General features: G+C 37.2%; 1 protein-coding gene across 1 annotated transcript in view; it reads right to left on the minus strand.

The window, feature by feature from the left end:
• The window catches only part of COPG2 (coat protein complex I subunit gamma 2), a 134,132-nt gene that overhangs the window by 84,832 nt on the left and 26,963 nt on the right, over positions 1–22,337 (minus strand). The window contains exons 6-9 of the mRNA XM_087430765.1: positions 14,848–14,923; positions 13,275–13,367; positions 12,212–12,298; positions 10,977–11,134 (exon numbers count right to left, since the gene is read on the minus strand). Coding sequence (XP_087286891.1) covers positions 10,977–11,134; positions 12,212–12,298; positions 13,275–13,367; positions 14,848–14,923 — 414 coding nt within the window. The remainder of the gene's footprint in view (positions 1–10,976; positions 11,135–12,211; positions 12,299–13,274; positions 13,368–14,847; positions 14,924–22,337) is intronic.

Here is a 22,337-nt window from a genome sequence, read left to right on the forward strand (position 1 = left end):
TGCATAAAAATTGTTACTGCAAGGTGGGCATCAAGTCAGGTTTCTACGGTGGTTTTCTGGAAGTGAATTAAAGGATCAGAGGACAAAGACTCATTTTTGGCATTTTGGCAGCATGGCCAGTCATTGGAATGGCTGTAGGAAATAGCCCTAATAGAGTGAAACTAGAAATCAATAACAGAATGAAAACTGGAAACTAGAAATCAGTTATTTCTCACTAACTGCCTGTGGGAAATAGCCCTAAAATCCCAATGAATGAAAAATCTGAGAGATAAGACTGCCCAGGTTAGAACTCCTTGGTTGTTATCAGTGGCCTTGGTAGGAGCGTCCCAGGAAGAGGCAAATTCGACTGAGGGGAAGGCTAAACAATCCCTGATAAAATTATACAGACACACACAGAGAAATAAGGATGCAAAACAAGAGCTTGGAAACCCTCTTGTAAAAGAATAAGGGTGGAGGATTTGCTCTACCATATATCTACACTTTTATGAAGCTATGATAATACGGCCATAATGTGTTGCTGGCACAGGGATAGAAATACAGAGCAGCAAAGAACAGGAACCCAGAAACAGACCAATGCATACAAGGATACTTGATTTATGACCAAACAGTGAGTATGGACAGATATTTCAAGAAATGGTGCTAGGACTACTCAGTATACATATGGGAGAAAAAAGAAACTAGACTGCTACCTCATACCATATCCAAAAAACAATTCCAGGTAGATCATAGAGCTAAAACACGAAAGTTAAAACTATAATGCTTATAGAAAATACTACAGAAGATATATTTGAGAACTTGGAGTAGAAAAAGATTTCTTGAACAAGACACCAAAAACAATATTCCAAAAGTAAACAATTGATAAATTTGACCACATTACATTTAAGAAGTTCTGTTCATCAAAAGACACCAAGAAAGGAAACAAACTGGAGTGGGAAAAGCTATCTGCAACACATACAACCAACAAAGGACTCACCTCTAGAAGACATAAAGAACTCCTAGAAATCAATAAGAATAAAGCAGATAACCCAATAAAAAACTGGGCAAAACTCAAACAGGTACTTCAATAGAAAGGATATCCAAATGGCTAATAAACATAGAAAAAGGTTCTCAAACTCATTAGTCATTAAGCAATTACAAATTAAAACCACAATGATTCGACAAGGATGCCAAGACAATTCAATGGAGAACGAATAATCTTTCACCAAATGGTGCTGAGACAACAGCAAACTCAGATTGCAACTGGACATCCACATGCAAAAGAATGAAATTGGACCCCTACCTCATACCATTAAAAAAAAATCCCGGGGCCGGCCCGGCGGCAGAAGCGGTTAAGTGCGTGTACTCCACTGCTGCAGCCCGGGGTTCGCCGGTTCGGATCCCGGGCGCGCACCGACGCACCACTTGTCAGGCCATGCTATGGCGGCGTCCCATATAAAGTGGAGGAAGATGGGCCCGGATGTTAGCCCAGGGCCAGTCTTCCTCAGCAAAAAAAGAGGAGGATTGGCAGATGTTAGCTCAGGGCTGATCTTCCTCACAAAAAAAAAAAAAAAATCTCAAAATGTATCAAGGACCTAAATGTAAAAGATAAAACTATGAAACTCTTAGAAGAAGAAAGCATAGGTGTAAATCTTTGTGACCTTGGATTAGACGACGGTTCCTTCCTTCCTTCCTTTAGGTATAATAACAAAAACACAAGCAACCAAAGAAAAAAAACAGACAAACTGACTTCATCAAAATTTAAAACTTCTGTACTTCAAAGGGCACTATCAAGAAAATGAAAAGACAACCCACCTAATGGGAGGAAATATTTGCAAGTTATATATCTAATAAAAGTCTAGTATCCAAAATATATTTAACAACTATTACAATTCAAGAATAAAAGACAACCCAATTTTTTAAATGAGCAAAAGATCTGAACAGACCTTTCTCCAAAGAAGATATATAAAATGCCCAATAAGTACATGAGAAGATGCTCAACATCATTAGCCACTAGGGAAATGCAGCCTTTGTTACTGTCAAACCAAGAATTTATTTGTACAATTTTTTTTCAATAAAACTTTTCCAATGGGAAAAAAAACCCCACACTGAGATAACGTCTTCACACCTACTATGGTGTGTATAATAAAAAAGACAGACAATAAGAAGTGTTGGTGAGGACGTGAAGAAATCAGAACCTTCACACACTGCTGGCAAGAATATAAAATGGTGCAACCACTTTGGAAAACAGTTTGGCAGTTGCTCAAAAAGTTAAACACAGAGTTACATAATGACTCAGAAATTCTACTCCTAGATATACGCTCAAGAGAACTGAAAACATGTTCACATAAAAAATTATGCACGACTGTTCCTAGTGGCATTATTCATAATACCCAAAAAGCAGAAACTACCCAAATGTCCATCAATGGATGAATGGATAAATAAAATATGGTATAGCCACCAAGTGGAATATTATTCAGCCATAAAAAGAATGAAGTTCTGATACTTCTACAACATAGATGAACCTTGAAAACATGACTAAGTGAAAGAAACCAGAAATAAAAGACCACATATTGTATGATTCCATTTACATGAAATGTCCAGAACAGGCAAATCCATAGAGACAGGAAGCAGATTAATGTTTTCCAGGGGCTGTGGGGAGGGGAGAATAGAGAGTGACTGTTAATAGGTTAGTGGTTTCTTTTTGGGGTGATAAAAATGTTCTGGAATTAGTGGTGGTAGTTACACAACTTTGTGAATATACTAAAGACCACTGAATTATATATTTTAAAAAGGTGAATTTTATGATATGTAAGTTATATCTCAACAAAAAATATACAATACACCCCTTAGATTAGTAAAAATTTTAAAGTTTGACAGTATCAAGTCTTGGCCTCAGGAAGTCTCACACTGCTGGCTGGAATATAAATTGGTACAATCACTTTGGAAAAAAAGTCTAACATTCCCTAGTAAAGAGATGTATACCCGAGGATCTAGCAATTCCATTCCTAGATATATACCCTGTAGAAATCATGCTTACATACAAAGCGATAAAGCTATGGTAATGAGGCAGTGTGGTACAGGTACAGGGATGCTGTTTATAGCCATTTCATTAATAAGTGCTCAAAACAGAAAACAATTAAAATGCCCATTAATAGAAGAATGAATATAAACAAACTGTAAGTATTCAATCAAGGAGATATAAAATATAATTAAAATGAAATAGAGCTACAGCAAAAACAAGGGTGAATCTTACACCAAAATATTGAGTGAAAAAAACAAGATGCAAAATATAGCATGATACTGTTGACACAACGTTCAAAACAAGGCAAAACTAAACTTTACTATTTAGGGATGCTTACTCAAGGTATAAAAATCTAAAGAAAAGCAAAGAAATGGCTACCATAAAAGTCAGAATAGTGGTTTCTACTGGGGGTAGTTATGATCAAGAAGGAGACCTAAAGCATTTGTGGGATACTAGAAATGTACTGCTACCTAATGTACATGGTCATTATATGAGTGTTCCACAGCAATTAGATATAATGTATATACAACTGTAAGTTTTATGCATTTTTCTGTATGTACATTATGTTTCTCAATTTAAAAATTCTAAAGAATTAATATTGTATATTCTCTCTTGGATACAGGCTTCTAAATGAGGTCAATTGTGTTATCATTAATACACAGATCAACTACAGTCTTAGGTTTTTATACTTGATTTGTCAGTTTCTGAGAGAGGTGCGTTTAAAGCTTCCCAAGAACTTAACTTCTTGTATTTCTTTAAGAATGGGCTTTACATATTTTGAAATAATGCTATTAAGTATATACAAGTTCATTTCTGTTACATCACTTTTTAGATCACTACTTTTGTCAAAATACAAAAGCCCACTTCCTCATTTTTAATGCTCAAACCCTAATTCCTATTCTGCTTTATATTAATATTGCTAAACAGCACTTTTTTTGTTAGTATATATCTAGCATATATTTTTGATATTTATTTTAAATGTTTCTTTGTCATTTTGTTTAGAAGTATCTTTTCTATACAATAGGTCTCTATTTTGTTTACCCAATATGAGACTCTTTTAATAAGTAATCCTTTAATAATGTAAGTAAACCCACTAACATTTATTATGATAACTGAAATATTTTATTTGCTAGCCAGCCTCCAAGATGGTCCCCCAAAACCTCCACTTTTAAACATCCACATCCTTGTGTAGTTCCCCCCCATATTATACTAGGGTTGGTCTGTGTGACCAAGAGAACACATCAGAGGCGATGGCATGTCGCTTTTGAGACTAGGTTATAAAACACTGCAGCTTCCATCTTAGGCTCTCTCCCTCAGTTCACTTACTTTGGAGAAGCCAGCTGCCATGCTGTGAGGACATTACGACAGCCTAGAGAGAGGCTCTCAAAGTGAGAAACTGAAGCATCTGGACAACCGCTAGGGAGAAAGTGAGGCCTGTCAACAACTACATGAGTGAAACTGGAAGTGGATCCTCCAGATCCAGATGACTGCAGCTCTGGCTGACAACTTGACTGCAACTTCACGCGGGACCCTGAACCAAACTAGACAGCTAAGCCACTTCCAGATTCCTGACCACAGAAACTGCGAGATAATAAATGTCTGTTATAAGCTGCTAAGTTTTGGGCTAATCTGTCATACAGCTAGAGATAACTAACACTTTTACACTTAATTCCACCCAATTTATTTTGTTTTCTATTTATATACTTTATTATTTTTTCCTTACCAACCTTCAGTCGTTTTCTTTGTTCCATTTTTATTTCAACATTTTTAAACCTTTACATTCCATTTATATTCTTAGTTACTAACCCAATTATTTTTCTAACAAAATTTAATATTAATCATTAATGATATTTTTCTCCCCAACAAGACCACAAAAAAAAGCTTAGCATGCTTTTACTTCCATCTAATACCACCTTCTACACCATTATTTATCATGTTGCTGTCTTCTGGAATGTTTGAGATTGTTATTCAATTTTTAAAAGTTACAATATCATCTATTTAGAATGATCAATTTTTATACTAATTTTATTGCTCACTATTACTTCTTAAATCCCACTATTGCCTTCTGAGTATTTGTTCATGCTGGAGTAAATCTATAAATAATTCTTACAAAGTGATTGGTAAACTATTTGTGGTAAACACTTATGTTTGACAATACCTTTCTTTCACCCTCACTGTGATAGTTTGGCTGGGTATAGAATTCTAGGCTGACAGTTATCTTCCCACAGCACTGTGAATACACTGCTCCATTGCTGCCTTGCATGCAATGCAGCTGAGAGAAATCTGAATAAAACCAGGGGTCAAATATCTTTACTTTCATACAATTTTTAGAATTGTCGCTTTATCCTTGATGTTAAAAAAAAAATTCAGTGTTAGAACGTGCTTGCTTATTTATCTTTGTCCTTCATTCCACTCAGCATTTGATGCTTTGTTGTTTTCTTTTATTCTAAAGATTTTATCTTTCCACAGCTTTTGAGAAATTATCAGCCATTTTTAAAAGTTAACTTTGTATTAAACTATAACAAAAATATAGAAAAGTACATGAAGTAACTTTTATGGATCGAATATTTGGGTGCCCCCCCCCTACCTAAATTCATATATTGAAGCCCTAACCCACAGTGTGACTCTATTTGGAGATGGGGCCTCTAAGGAAGTAATTAAGGTTAAATGAGGTCATTTGGGTAGGGTCCTGATCTGATAGGATTAATGTCCTTAAAGAAGAGACAAGAGAGACCTTGCTCTTCCTCTCTCTGTGCACATGCACTGAAGGAAGACCATATGAGCACACAGTGAGAAGGTGGCCATCTGCAACCCCAGGGAAAGCTCTCACCAGACACCAACCCTACTGGCACTCTGATCTTGGACTTGTAGCCTCCAGAACTGTGAGAAAATAAATCTCTGTTGTTTAAGCCATCCAGTCTGTAGTATTTTGTTATGGCAACCCTAGCAAACTAATACAGTAGCCAACATTGAAAATACTCTCAATAATTCTTGTTTCCTGGTATCTACTCCCTTGTGTAGTCCCCATCCACACTGAATGCTGACCTTTTTATCAACAGAATATTGCAGAAATGTTGGAATGTGTTTTCAAACGCTAGATCCTAAATGATCGTGACTTCCACTTCGCACTCTCTCTCTCTTTTTTTTTTGTGAGGAAGATCAGCCCTGAGCTAACATCCGTGCTAATCCTCCTCTTTGCTGAGGAAGACCAGCTCTGAGCTAACATCCATTGCCAATCCTCCTCCTTTTTTTCCCCCCAAAACCCCAGGAGATAGTTGTATGTCACAGTTGTAGATCCTTCTAGTTGCTGTATGTGGGACGTGGCCTCAGCATGGCCGGAGAAGCGGTGCGTCGGTGCGCGCCTGGGATCCAAACCTGGGCCACCAGTAGTGGGGCGCGCGCACTTAACCACTAAGCCACGGGGCCGGCCCAACTTCGCACTCTCTTGTATCACTCGCTCTGGGGGAAGCCAGCCAAAATACTATGAGGATATTCAAGTTGCACTATGGAGACATCTACATGGCAAAACACTGAGGTATCCTACCAACAGCCTGCATCAAGGCACCAGTCATGTGAGTGAGCTACCCTGGAACCAGATTCTCCAGCTTCCATCAAACCTCAGATGACTGCAACCCTGGCCAACACCTTGGCTGCAACCTCATGAAAGACCTCAAGCAGCTAAAATACTCACAAATCCCTGACATACAGAAATTGCGTGGGGAAATAAATGTTTATTGTCCTTGTATTCTGGTTAAGTTTTGCAGCAATTTGCTATGCAACAACAGATAACTAAAACATAAGTGAATTATGATAAACTTATATGTGCAAATCATAACTGAATTATTACAAACCTACCATGATAAAGAAAATGAATATTTCAAGTGCTCCAGCAGCCACCTACATGCCACCTTCCAAGCACTACCATGCTGCTGCCCTAAAGATAAATACTATCCTAACTTTTAGTACTATAGATTAGTTGTGCCTGTTGAGTGTCTGAGATTAACTTAAATAGAACTATATGGAATGTATCTGTGTGACTTCTTAGTGAGATTTATCAATGTGGTTGCATTTAACAGTAATTTGTTCATTTCCATTGTTGTATACTATGGATTGTATGAATATAACAAATTTATTTTTTGATTCTAGCATTATGGACCTTTGGACTACTTCCATTTCAGAGCCATTATGAATAACAGTACTAAAGGTATCCTTAGTCTGTCTTTTGACACACAAATGTATGCATTTCTGTTTGGTATTTAAAAGAAGCCAACTGAAATTCCGACTGGGAATTTGTTGAATCCATAGATCAAAATAAGAAGATGCGACATCTTTACAGTATTAAATATTCCAATCTAAGAACGTGATATATCCTTCCATTTATTCAGGTCATACTTTAAATAACATTTTACAATTTTCTGTGTAGAGATGTACACAATTTTTGGTAGATTTATTCCTAAAGATTTGATTTCAATACAAATGGTACCATCTTTTCAAAATTTTATCTTATCGATTGGTTGCTGGTATATAGAAATAGAATTGATTTTGGATATTGACCTATTCAGTAACCTTGGTGAATTCATGTATCAATTCTAATAGATAACATATAGATTATTTTGCATTTTCTATACACACAATCATGTTGTCTGTAAAGACAGTTTTATGTCTTCTTTCAAATCTTTAGATGTTTTTTTCTTGACTTACTGCACCAAGGAGGACTTCCAGTAAAATGTGATTCAAAAAACTAGCAGGCATCCTTGTCTCATTCTCAATCTCAAGGGGAAAGCCTTTAATAGTTCACCAATAAGCATAAAGTTTACTGGAGATTTTTTGGTATTCTTATCAGAATAATGATGTTCGCTTCTATTCTTTGCTTTGAAAAGAGATTTTTAATCACAAATTGCCACTGAATTGCTTTCTTTGCATCCATTAGGATGTTAAGATTTTCTCTTTTATTCTTTAAATGAGGAATATTATGTTGATTTTTGACTGTTAGATTACCCTTGCACTGCTAGAATAAATGCATGATGGGAAATATTCATTCATTATTTCTTCATATATCTTTTTTGCTCCATTCTCTCATATCTTCCTCTGGAATTCCAATTACATATCAAGTGGTAGGCCACTTGCTATTACCTCACAGTTCTCTGAAACTCTGTTTATTTTTCTTTAATCTATTTGCTCTCTGTTCTTCAAATTAGTTACCTTCTATTGCTCTATCTTCAAATTCACTAACTCTAACTCTTTCAGTCTTTTGTCAACCATCTGTAATTTGGTGTTAGGCCCATCCAGCAAATTATCCATTTCAGTTATTGTACTTGTAGCAGGCAGAATGGCCCCCTCAAGATGTCCATGTCTTCCTCCGTGGAACCTGTGAATATGTGACATTACATGACATAGGCCAACCCCTGGCTGACACCAGCAAGGAAAGAGGGACCTACAATCCATGACCACAAAGCAATGAGATTGGAAGTGGATTCTTCCCCAAAGCCTCCAGTAAGCAACAGCACCCTGCCAACATCTTGACTTTAGCCCATGAGACCTATGTCTAACCTACAGAACTGTGAGATCACAAAAGGATGTTGTGATAGGCCGTTACATTTGTGGTTAATTTGTTAACGGCAGCAATAAAAAACTAATACCAATTTTGGCACCTGAAAGTGAGGTGATGCTGTAACAAATACCTAAAATTGTGGACATGTCTTTGGAATCAGGAAGTGGGTGAAGGCTAGAAGAATTTTAGTAGCATGAAGAAGAAAGCCTAAATTGCCTTGAACAGACTGTTATTAGACCTCTGGTCTTTAAAGACACTGCCAGTGAGGGCTCACAGACTGCTTATAGAAAGCTGGTCTTGGAGGATCAGAAGGAAGTGAGGAACTTGTTATTATAAACGGAATTAGGGGGATCCTTGTAAGGTATCGGCAGAGAGCTTAGTGGAATTATGTCCTACAGTTATGTGGAAAGCAGAACTTGTAAATCATGAACTTGGATATTTACTTGAGGGAATTTCCAAGGAAAGTGTTCAAGGTATGACCCAGTTTCTTGCTGTTTACAGTAAAATGTGAGATGGCAAATTCTACCAGTGGACAGCAGCTTCGGCCTGTGACCATGAGTTCCAGCCCGCCTGTGATCTTCCCTTCCTGAAAGCCTGCCCTGTGGATTTTGGACTTGCTTAGCAAGCCCCAAAACTGCGTATGTCAATTTCTTGAAATCTCTTCATATATTTATCTCCTATGGGTTCTGCTTCTCTGGTCAAAGTCTGACTGTTACAGTATTTTTAAGCTCTCAATTTCATTTTAGCTCTTTTTTATAGTTTCCACTTCCCCTTTTCATTCATTACAACTATTTCCCATTAAAGTCTTTAACAAATTTACAATAGATGCTTTAAAGTTTTTGTCTGCTAATTCTAATGTCTGGGTCATTATCAGGGTCAGTTTCTATTGATTGCTTTTTCTCTTAACTACTGGGATTGTTTGTTCTCTTAACTACTGGTCACATTTTCCAAATTCTTTGCACTTCTAGCAATTTTTTACTGTTTATAGACATTGTGAATGATATGATGCAAAGACTCTAGAATTTATGATGTTCCTCTAGCAGGCAGTGAACTTGGCTGGAATCAAACTCCAAATTTTATCTCTTCCACACAGTGAGTTGCAGCTGAATTCTCTATTCAGTTCTTTCAGCTGACAACTTCTGCTTTTTGCCAGGTTTCCTAGAGTCTTCTCCTGTCTATACATAGTTCAGTGATCAAGAAAGAATTTTTGCAGTTTAAAATTGATTTTGAGGTTCACCCCATTTGTGGCTCCCTCCTTTCCAGGATTTCCACCCTAAGTTTTCATCACTTTTCCAATTTCAAACTGTGTTCTGACCCCTCTGTCCAGTAAACACTCTTTTTCTGTGATCCCACACCCAGGAATTGTGGAGTGCCCTCAGGAGACTAGCCAGAGATAGACAAATCTCCACCCAGTACAGCTTCTGTCTTTCAGGCACAACTCCCCTCCAGTTTTTGCCTGCTTTTCACCACTCACCAGCATTTTCAAATAGTTGTGCGTTTTCTTGTTCTGGGGAGGCAAAGTTTTGTACTAATGATATAACCATTATTTGCAGGAGCGCTAATATAAGAAAGCTACTCCACCATTACTGGAAGCAGGAAGTTCAGCTGAATATATATTTTTTTAAAGAGTACTGACATGTTTTTTGTTTTCTGTGTTTTTTGTTTTTGTTTTTTTGCTGAGGAAGATTCGCCCTGAGCTAACATCTGGGTCAATCTTCCTCTATTTTTCTTTTTTTTTTTTGTATGTGGGTCACCACCACAGCATGGCTGCCAACAAGTGGTGTAGGTCCGCACCCAAAACTGAAGGAAGACAACCGAACTTAACCACTAGGCCACGGGGCCGGCCCCTGAATATTTTTTAATATTCCATTTTATCTTCTCTGTTAACATTTTATTATATCTCCTACTCTTTTAGTGATTACTCAAGAGATTACAATATTCATCCTTATATTATCACAGTCTACCATCAAATAAAATAACACTGCTACACAAACAATCTAAGAACCTTACAAATGTGTAATTCCATTTTTCTCTCTCATGCCCTTTAAATAATCATTTAAATAAATCATTAAATGCAGTACTTCAACATTCTTTTTTTATGAAAATAAAAGGAATAAACGAGATGATTCTTAATGTCACTTTCAACTTTCACATTTAATTATTGTATACTCCATTATCTGTAAGTATTTTTTGTTCAATATCAGTTTGTCACTGTATTATTAGCAATCCTAATCTATCAAGTACATATACCAAAGCATACATTACAGTAAAAAAAAAAAAAAGTTGTGTTACTTGGAAGTCTATGATTTTTTTTCTTTAATTTGGAAAACATCAAATCCATCTGTAAATATTCATAAAGGAAATAAACTCTTTGGTATATTAACCAGCAAATGGAAAATTACATATTTAGGGGAAGACACTTACCCCTCCTCATTTTCTTTTAGTAAGCGACTGGCAATTCGGATCAGCATGCAGTAAGCAAACTGTGATTTGAGACCGCATTTAGTAAATTTATTCAGCATCTTAGAAACAGCAAGGCGATCATTCTTTTTAAGGTGATACAGGACTCCCAATGCATGGTACTAAAGAACAAGAAAAGAAATGTAATATACAGAAAGCTGAGGGGGAAGAGGATAAAATTTACATGAAAATAGAATCATATGGAACTAGATTTTTAATAAAAAGATACCCAAGCCTAATGTATACAAAGAGAATATCTTTTCATACTGAATCAAACACAGGTGAGACTGGAGGGATGAGTTTCTAATTCACCCCCAGAAGTTATCAATTCAGACCGCACAAGTATTAAAGAGGTGACATACAATCTGAAGATGCTCTAGCAGGTTCAGCATTGCCCCATATATCCTTAGCACAAAGGCTCTCAGGTCCAAGGCTTTACCAGTCTCACAGGTCTCTTTTAGTGGCTTTAAATCATCTGTGGCCATGTTAGTAGTTAAAGGATTAATCTCCTAAAGTAGGCATAAGAAGTGTAATTATCATGGTACTTTGTGTAAAAACATAATAATCAGAGTTAGGAGAGTGAGAATGTTTCCCACGGGAAAAATTACTGTTCTGTTTCCTCATAACTGAATATGCTAACATGAGACGCTCTAAACACTGAAAGGGGATAATAAGTACCCTCTCAAAAACAAATGGGGTACTTTACATAAAATTGCCAGTTAAGAATTTACTCTTATTCCTTTTAATTAGGAATAGCCTAATGAAATGGAGATCCTTCCAACAAAATGGTTTTAAAGCTTCACGCTTCACAAAGTAAAAATTACTCTTTAATGTTTTTATAATATCTACTATAATCAAGGCCTAAAAAGCTTAGAACTGAACGCTCTTCTTCACAAATTATTTTTCCAACAAAGGACTGAAATGCATTGTGACCTTTGCAATGAGCATCTCAGACTACCACTGAAGATAAGAACCTTTCTCGAACATCCTTACAGCTTCTACTAAACACTGCCTACGGCAGTGATCACAATTAGTGGGATACCTACTTGAGAACATGCACTAGTATGCCGCTTAATAGTAAACTGCTTAATATTAGACTTTAGCTAATACTAATCTGGGGAATTGATAAATTGCCCCTAAAATCTGTGGTTTAAAGAAACCTGATCTGGACATAAGCTAAGGTGATTCAACGACAGTACCTGAACCATAATATTATCACTTGAAGCAGCTTCTTGGGCTTCATTGACCCAGCGCTTCACCACATCATAGCTTATCTTCATCATGTGCTAAATACAGAAAAAATTAAGAACAGACAATGCATGGTCACTAGAAGTTTAGAAACATGAATTAGTTTTCTTGGACAATCACTAACAGAAATTTCTAAAAGAAAGAAACAACTTTGTAGCTTTACAAGTATTTTATGTCTCTACTCCTGAGGCAACTAATAAGCCAGAAACACTTTCTCCAAGACCTCTTTGCAAAGGTGAGTATTTCTGTGGGCTGGGAGAGGTGTGGAAAAGGACGTAATTAGAGGGGAAGGACAGCAAGGGAATGGACAGTTAACAGAATGGTCCTGAAATAATGTTAACGTTGTAGGTTTCACTTCCAGGAAACTCACCTGGAAGAAAGAAACAGAGTACTGATATATCCCTTGTTGTAAAACTTGACCAATTATATTCCAGAACCAGGAACTCTTGTGATTCAGATGATCTAATCCATTCACACATTAGTAACCAATTTTAATCAAATGCAACATGATAGGTTGTAATGAATAAATTTTGTTTTGATAAAAGAGAGAAAGAAAAGATATTACTAAAACAAAGATCACTTCCTGGGAGCAAATTTAGAAGTGGGCCAGGAAACTTTCGATCGAAGGACACTGCAGACACAGGGCACCAAGGAAAGCAGAGGACCAAGGGGCAAGAGGCAGAAGTGCAGGTCATAAAGGAAGATTTAAAGAAAGAGATGGATCCTCAGTTTCTTCCCTGTCCCTCACCTCACCCTCACCCCCCATCTTTATTATGTGAACAACATAACTTTCTGATTACCAAAACCTTTCAAACATATGAAAATTTCATGTTTTTAACTGCCCATTTTATTGCTCAATGCTCCCCGGCAGATAAAACATTCTTGGATCAAGTAATGGAGATGTATACATATTTTTTAAATGTTTCATTTGTGAAGAGAATCTGAGTGATACTTTGTTTTTGCAACTAGAAACTATACCTTGCATAAGAACCAGGCAGCTACTTGTTTACTTACTAAGGAAGATACCAGTGCTGAACTGGATACACTGGAGACTTTATCCACTATGGCCTGCTTCATGTATCTTTCAATGGCTTGCAACATTGTTCCCTATTAACATTCATAAAGAAAAAGCTGTTACAGCAAAACATTTTCATGCAAAATTACCACTTCAAAATAATTTACAAACACCAGTCATATATTTGTTTCTGTGCAAATATTTAGAATGCATTAAAAGGATTATCATATAATAGAGTAATCATTTCTCAGAGAGTGGAACCCAGACAATTGAGTGGAAGCTTCAAGCAGGAACATTTAAGAGTATATGTAATGAAGAAGAATAACTGTTCAACAATGAAATTGTCTCAAAGTGGAGAATCCCAGTTTGAGGAAATATATAAGTAGAGGCTCAACCTATCTGGTTGAGATGTTATAAAAGAAACTCCTAGATGGGGATAGAAGCTGCTTCTGAAGTCCTGAAGATAGCTCTATGTGAAGGGAATATATTTTATATGGATCCCAGAAAGTCCTATAAATCAAATGGAATCCCTGCTTATTTTAGATACATCAGAAATTAAACGTTTAATATACTACTATAGTCAGCCCTCAATGTGAGATCCTCTGAAAATGAAGTTCTTTTTAAATTTAACTGGGAGAAAGCTTAGCATGGGGAAGGCGATGGCAGGTGAAGACGTGTAAACAGACTGACATCAATATTCAGATAAACAGAGTCTCATTGCTAGCACTGGCATTGTGGAGTCGTATGCTACCAATTTAATGCTAAAAACAAAAGCAACAACAACAAAACAGCTGAGCAGCAAAAAATATTAAACCATTTCTATTACTCCTTCTAGGATCCAGATTTACCATTTGATCCTGCTCAATCTTTAAAACTTGAGAAGATACATATAAAATATACTCAAGCATGAATATAGCCGAAATATTATTCAATTTGCTTGGGAATGCCCAATGTGCTCTTCATTTTAACCTTTCCTACTCAGAGTTCCTTGGAAGGGACAGCCTAATATACTATATAAGCTCGTCCCTCCATACAACAGCCTGAGTCAAGGTTACCCCTGACTCAGACCCAAGTGGATACAAGCCATTGGCTGGCTGATGGCTAACCAGCTTCTCTATTATAAATATCTGAATGAAGAGGCTTGAGCCTGGTAAATGATGGATCATAATAGTAAATATCTGAGAAACCTTGCTGCTGAGTTCCTTAGAGCTGCCCTATTTCTTGCTCCTTACCTCAAATTCTGAGAGATACATATCCTGTAATAAAGCTTAAAAAAAAAAAAAAAAAACAACTAAACTAAATTCAAATGGTTTTTGTTTACTGCAAGCAATGTGCCCTGACGATAACAAAAGTCCATGAAGGCAAAAATAGAGAGAAATAGACTATCTAAATAAACAAAAGGAAAAAATCTAAAAGAAAAAAGCCTGGAGCCACAAAGCCTTTCTGGTGGTCATGTTTCTCTTACACTGAAGATTCACAAAGTCAGACTAGGGAATCCTACTAAATTTACATGGCCACCTGCAGATAAACAAAGCGCCGCCTTTGAGCCTCAGTAAAACAAAGAGAACTTACATCAGTGATTCTGCAGAGAGCCCTGATGGCCGGGCCTCGGTACACATCTTCCTTTCCAGTCATGTCCTTAGTCAGACTAAGAAAAATCAAATTCGTTACTATAAGATCAATTAGAATAAAGTCTTCTCTCCTGCAGTCCATCCCTAGCTAATTCCAGTTGTCCCCAAAATTATCTTAATGCAGCTACTGATTCAATAAATATTTATTGAGTGTTTTCTTTGGATAAATATTAAAACTACTGGATAGAAGACTGTTCTAAATCAGTGAGAAAAACAAAGTCTTTGCTTTCACAGAGCTTAAATTCTAGCAGGAAGAGAGAGAGAATAATCACATAAACACAATATATACATTATTCTAGATACTGATAATTGGCATAGAAAATAAAATAAAGACAATGGGATAGAGAGACCCAAGCTGAAATCCCCGAAAATCCGAAAAACCCATCAGACTAGACAACTCTTTAAAAGAAACTGACTAAAATTATTAACTCATGAGGTCTCTCTCTCAGACATGGCTTTCTAAAGTAACAAGTGTCAATGGCTTCAGACCTTTCTGCTGAGCTTCAAAAACAGGCAGAGAAGTGTGGACTGATGTACAAAATTTCATGTTCAACTTTAAAGAGGTTTTTAGCCTTTATATTATATTATTCACTCTTTTATTGTCCCTTCCCCTGTCCTCCATGCATTTATACTACCCCAAACTGACTAACCATCTCCTTCCTCACTCAACTCCCTTCACATAATCCAAAATGGCATATAACACCAACTCACTCCATTAGGACACTAAAAGGAGAAAGTTGTGAATAACTGACAGTCCTTCAGTTTCTTTTTTCGATTCTAAAAGTATTTCATTCATATGACAATACATTTTCCAAATATTCAGAAAGGTACAAAATATAAAGTCTAAGTCTCCCCTCACCTACCCAACCTTATAGAGCCACTCAACTAGAGATGACCATTGTGAACAGTTGTTCATGTTTTCTTAAGGAAGTTTATAAAAATCTATACAACCGCAGAGATTTATTAAAATGCATGCCAATGAATCTCCACTCTCCTGGCACCTTCCTTTTTTACTTAATAATCTAATTTGAGAATCTTCCCATATTGGCAGATTTTTTAAAATATCCAAATATATCTAAAATATCTTTTTAATGCTAGCACAGATTTCATTGTTTGGATATAAATAATTTATTAACCAGTCTTTTTCACAAATATTTGCATTTTTCCAATTAGATCAAAAAACTCACACTTGGCAGGTTTGGTTTCTTCTGAGGTCTCTCTCCTTGGCTTGTAGATGGCACGAAAGTTGCCATACACAATACATAAACAAATAGGCGTGGCTGTGTTCCAATAAAACTTTGTTTACTAAATGAGGCAGCAGTTTTGGCCATGAGCCACAGTTTGCCAACCCTCATTCTGTACTTCTTAGCTTGGGCTGCCCTGACAGCAGAAGTTTACATACAGGTAGTTTACCCAGGAATGTGTTCTGAGGGAGGAGAAGTGAAGAACAGGGAATTGAACAAAGAGGGAGGGAAAATCACTCTAAAGAAGTTTTCTCTAGTGTGTCACTGCCACCGGCAACTTGTTATTTAATGGCAATCTTCTGAGGAGCCTTGTGAAACACATCTCAGAACCATATATCCAGCGATGAAAAGGAAAGAATTTATCCACTAGTTCTTAGGCCCTGGCTGAGAGTTAACCCCAGAGTGTTATCTCACACATGTGAGTTCCAAGTGAGTGCCCAAACTGGAGTGCCAGGGAAACTGCAGGGCAGGAAGTGAAACACATGGTGCATCCTTGAAGTAAGGCACCATCGATGCAAGTGAGCACAGAAGTGCTGACGACAGCCACAGCCGAAATCAAAGATAAAGCCTGAGAAAATGTGAGGTGGCTCAAAAGTGGCATCCAATACAGTTCATCCTTTGCACCCCTCAAATTTGAACATGTCCTCCATTAAATCTAATCTATCACAAGTCTTCAAGACGGTAACTACCCACTATTTCTACAAGAGACAGGAAGGTGAGTCTAACATGGTACAATCCTTGCTGCTACACCTCATTCCAAAGCAATAATTGTTACTCACCGTCTCTTTTCTATAACCATTTACCCTATATTTCCCTCATTCTTAGCCAGCACTTCATCTCATCTTGGTTATGTGTCTGGTAGGTGTCTCCAACCTTTATCCCAAAGGACCTGAGCCCTCTGTTGGATTTACCCTGGATAGACCATTGGTTGTTCCCTATTCACCACTGTCTCAAGCATGAATGCACCAAAATATACTCAAGTGAATTCTAGAACAGTCCTCTCTGCAACCTTTATATAGAAACAACCCTAGCTCCTGTTAGGGATCAAGGTCAACTACCTCTATGAGTACAGCAGCTCCTTTCTTTACCTGCTAGTCCACTAGCATGAAGAATCCAAAGTGACCCGATAGTGGTCATCATTTCAAATGTGCAAACTGGCTCACTTCCTGCCCCAGGACTTCTCTGACACTCGAGTGTGGGATGCCTTGTCACTCAGACATGTATGATCCCGAAGTGTGGGGTATTTCTGTGCTGGAGACAATACTCAACTAATAGGAACCAGGAATCAATGGGTTAAATGCTTCCCCTTTTTATCCCTTGAAAACATCCCCTGGGAACCAGGGCCTCAAATTCACATTTAGGGTTGGGATAGGAAGCATAAATTCTATAGGTGGGTCACTGGGAGTGAGGGCGAGAGGGGCCAGTCCTACCGACCTCTTGATTCCTGGACCCACATAGTCTATTTATCGGTGATGGTGCCATACACTGACCATTGATTCAATGCATATACTCTATCTTGGAGAATTCCCCAACCTTATAGGGTTATAGCTCTAACCAACTATCTCAGCTGAGCATTCAATAGGCTATCCCATCATTGCATTAGGCTGTCTGCTCCTAGGTGAAGCAGAATATGATAAAACTATTGGATCTCCTAATCATGAGCCCACTGTCACACCACTTTTGCCATAAAATGAGTGGCAATGTCATGTAGGATACCATGACAATAAATTAAGAATAACTGTTTGTACCACAACTTGGACCTACTGCAAACCCGTTTCATCTTATATTTTATGGTGTTTTTGCCAAATAATTAAAAAGAAATTATGCAGTCAAAATTATCAATCTTTTCTTTCATTGCCTCTGGAATTTTAGTCAAATTAACAAAGCTTTTCCCTACCTCAAAGTTAAAGAGGAATACACTCATGTTTTCTTCTAGTGCTTGTATGGTTTTGTTTTTTAAATTTATATTCCTTATCCATTTAGAGTTTATTCATGTGTATGATGTGAAATATGGATCTAATTTTATCTTTTTCCAAGCAGCTACTCAGTTGTCCCAGCATCATGTATTAAAAAGTAAATGTTTACCCCAGTGATTAGAGATGCCACCTCTGTCATATACTAACTTTCCATATGTATTTGGGTCTAATTCCATAGTTTCCATTTGTATCAGAAAATTCTAAAAAATGTGGTTCAGGGCCGGCCCCGTGGCTTAGCAGTTAAGTGCTCGCGCTCTGCTACTGGCAACCCCGGTTCGGATCCCGGGCGCGCACCGACGCACCGCTTCTCCGGCCGTGCTGAGGCCATGTCCCACATACAGCAACTAGAAGGATGTGCAGCTATGACATACAACTATCTACTGGGGCTTTGAGGGAAAAATAAATAAATAAAATTAAAAATAAAATAAAATAAGGGGCCGGCCCGGTGGCGCAAGCGGTTGGGTGCGCGCGCTCCACTGCAGCGGCCCGGGGTTCGCTGGTTCGGATCCCGGGCGCGCACCGACGCACTGCTTTGCCAAGCCATGCTGTGGCGGCGTCCCATATAAAGTAGAGGAGGATGGGCACGGATGTTAGCCCAGGGCCGTCTTCCTCGGCAAAAAAAGAGGAGGATTGGTGGATGTTAGCACAGGGCTGATCTCCTCACAAAAAATAAATAAATAAATAAAATAAAATAAAATATAAAAAAAAAAAAATGTAGTTCAGCATGGTCAAAGTGACACATTACAAAGTCATCACACAATTTTATTCCATTGGTCTATTTGTCTATTCATGTGTCAGTACCACACTATTTTAATGTACAGGTCTTAATATTCTACTGACTCGTAGAGCTAGTCCTCTCTCATGGTTTTCCTTTTTCAGTTATTTCCTGGCTATTCTTACCTGTTTGTTTTTCCACATGAACTTTAGTATCAACTTTTCTAACTCTATACTATAGCCTGTCTTTAATTGGGATTGCATTGAATTCATAAATCAATTTAGGGAGGACTGAAACCTTATAATGTTGAATTGACCTATTCAAAAATAAGGGATACCTTTATATTTCTTCAAGTATACTCTGAATCTTTCAGGGCTTTAAAATATTTTTCCTCTTATAAGTTTTCTGCATTTATTGTCAAAATTATTCCTAAGTATTTAATCTTATTTGTTGTTGTAATGGGGTTCTATGTGTATTGTTTGTTTATATGAAAGCTATTGATTTTTATATGTTAATTTTATATCCTGCTCACCCACTGAATTCTTTTATTGTTTGAGTTCATTTTATCATTGATTATCCAGGGTTTCAGGTATTCTATCACATCATCTAAAACCAGAGACAGTTTATTTCTTCGTTAATTCGTTCTTATGTTCAAATTGGTTTTTCTTAATTGCACTGTTTAATACTTCTAATACAATGTTGAATAGTAGTGACTCTGGTTCTGATGACTGCTTTGTCTCTTGAAAGTATTCTTTTTGCTTTTTCTTATGCTTCCTAATTTTTTGTTGGAAGCCAAACATCCTGTGTGTCACACTAGAGACTGAAGTAAATTGTTTTCATTCCTTGAAATGGGGGCTTATTTCCTTCTGCTAAGTCTTTAGCTCAGGGGTTCAAGTTAACCTCCTTGGGAGCTGGACTGAGTTTGGTTTCTTGTTGCTATGGTAACCCTCAGTGTTCCATTTAGCTTCAAATTCCTCTATTGATACCTTATATTTAGGTTGAGGGCTGGGCGTGCCAGAGGATTTTCTTTTTCAACGTCCACACTCAGCTTTTGGTCTTTTCTTCACCCAGCCCCTCAGAGCGAGTTGGTCTCTTGCAAGTTACTTGTCACTCAACACAGTAGGGGGGGGTGGGAATGGGAGGGTGTTCTTTGTTGTCTTATTAAGCCTGTCTTAGGCAGGCACCATGTTCCTGGATCTTAGAGACTCGGCCTTCTCAGTACTTCTGCCCCTTCCAGAACTGTAGCTATGAACACAGTGCATATTCTAGTTGCTCCTCCAGGGATAGTAAGTTTTTCCCCCCTGTCCCCTTCCCACAGGTGCAATGAGTTTTCACCAGCATCTAAGGATGCTAAGGAGTGTTTGTTGCATTCCTCCTACAGATTAAGGCTTTTCTTCCAGAGAGGAAAAGAAGACAAGGATCCAAGGGGAGTTCAGTATCCCTGTCTGGGTAGCTGCTGTTTCCTCCCCCCCAGTTCTACACCCCTAGGAAGACATCCTCAGGACTCTCTCAAATATTCTATAAGTACTCAATGGGTGCTTGGAGGAAAACCAACAAGCTTATAGAGGTTCAGGATCCCTTATATTTGTGGCACCCAGAGGCTTCACCCTCTCTTGAGACTGTATACTCAGTCACCTCAGCTGAAATCTTCTTACTGGTATCAACCACATCTTGTCTAGTAAGTTAGTGCTCACATCTCATCTATCCCTGCAGGCCCTGGTGTCTCTTTAGGTTTCGAGCCAGCTGGTTACTCTGAGACATCAGTACTCTGAAGGTCTCAGATAAATTGGTGAACGTGCTGTTTGTTCAGCCCCTTTTTAACTGAAACACTGGAAGCACGGCTCTTTCCAACTCTCTATATCCCAGAGCAGAAACCAAAAGCTTCCATTTAATTTTTGCTTCATTTCACTTGGGTAAATATCTAGGCATGGAATAACTGGGTCTTACGGTAGGTTCACATTTAACTTTTTAGGAAACTGAAAAAACGTTTTCCAACATGATTTCACTGTTTTACACTCCCACCAGAAGTGTAGGAGAGATCCAGTTCCTCCACACTCTTGCCAATATTTGGTAAAGTCAGTGTTTTTAATTTTTAGTTGATTCAACAGATGTGTAGTGGTATCTTATTGTGGTTTTAAATTGTATTTCCCTGATGACTAATAATGTTGAGCATCTTTTCTTGTGCATTATTTGCCATGTATATATCTTCTTTAGTGGTGTCTATTCACATATTTTGCATGTTTTTTATTGCACTGTTTTCTCGTTATTTAATTTTAAAAGTTCTTTATATGTCCTAGATACCAGTCCTTTGTCATATATGATTTACAAATATTTTCTTCCAGTCTGTGGTTTATCTTTTTATTTTCTTTCTGGACCATGCTTTTGGTGTTATATATAAAAAATCTTTGCCCAATTCAAGGTCACAAGATTTTTTCATTTTTTTTTTTTGGAAGTTTTATAATTTTAGATTTTACATTTAGGTCTATAGATGTATGGCCAATCTTATTTTAATTTTTGTATATGGTGTGAGATATGAATCAAAGTTCTTTTTTTTTTTTTTTTAACCTTATGGATATCTAATTGTTCCAGTAACATTTATCAGTCTATTCCATCGTCACTAAATTGCCTTTTGCAACATGGCTGAAAATAAGTTGTCCTTGCATGTGTCTATTTCTGGACTGTATTCTGTTCCATTGATCTGTTTATCATTCTGCCAATAAACCACCTAATTTATTGTAACTCTATAATAAGTTTTGAAATCTGGTATTATCACTCCTCCAACTTCTTTTACAAAGCTGTTTTGGTTACCCTAGGTCCTTTGTATTTCCATATGAATTTTAAAATCAGCATTATCAATGTCTACAAAAAAAGCCTGCTAGGATTTTGATTGGGCTTGGACTAAATCTGAAGATCAATTTGGAGAAAATAGGCATCTGAAAAATATTGAGTCTTTCAACCAATTAACACAGTATCTCTCCATTTATTTAGGCCTTATTCAATTTCTATCAGCAATGTTTTTTGTAGTTTTCAGCTACAAAATCTTACACATCTATCATCTGATTTACCCCAAAGTATTTCATATTTTGACACTACTGTAAATAGTATTAATTTAATTGCAATTTGTAATTGTTCTTTGCTAGTATATAAATACCTAATTGATTTTTGCATATTGATCTTGTATGCTGCACATTTGCTAAACTCACTTAAGTTCTAGCAGCTTTTGTTGGATTCCACAGATTCTCCACATAGACCATGTCATCAGCAAAAAAGACAGTCTAGCTTTTATTGTTCAAGTTGTTCATATTATTAATAATTTTTTCTGTATACTTGCTCTTTCTTTTGGAGAGTGGGGTATTGAAGTCTCCAACTATAATTGTGGATTTGTCTATGTCTCCTTGCAATTCTATGAGTTTTTGCTTTGAGCATTGTGAAACTGTTTTTAGGTGCGTAAACAATTAGGATTATGTCTTCTTGATGAGTTGACCCCTTTATCTCT

Source organism: Ceratotherium simum, chromosome 1 (genome assembly GCF_057802395.1).
Source record: "Ceratotherium simum simum isolate JZ-2026a chromosome 1, ASM5780239v1, whole genome shotgun sequence".
Taxonomy (NCBI): Eukaryota; Metazoa; Chordata; class Mammalia; order Perissodactyla; family Rhinocerotidae; genus Ceratotherium; species Ceratotherium simum.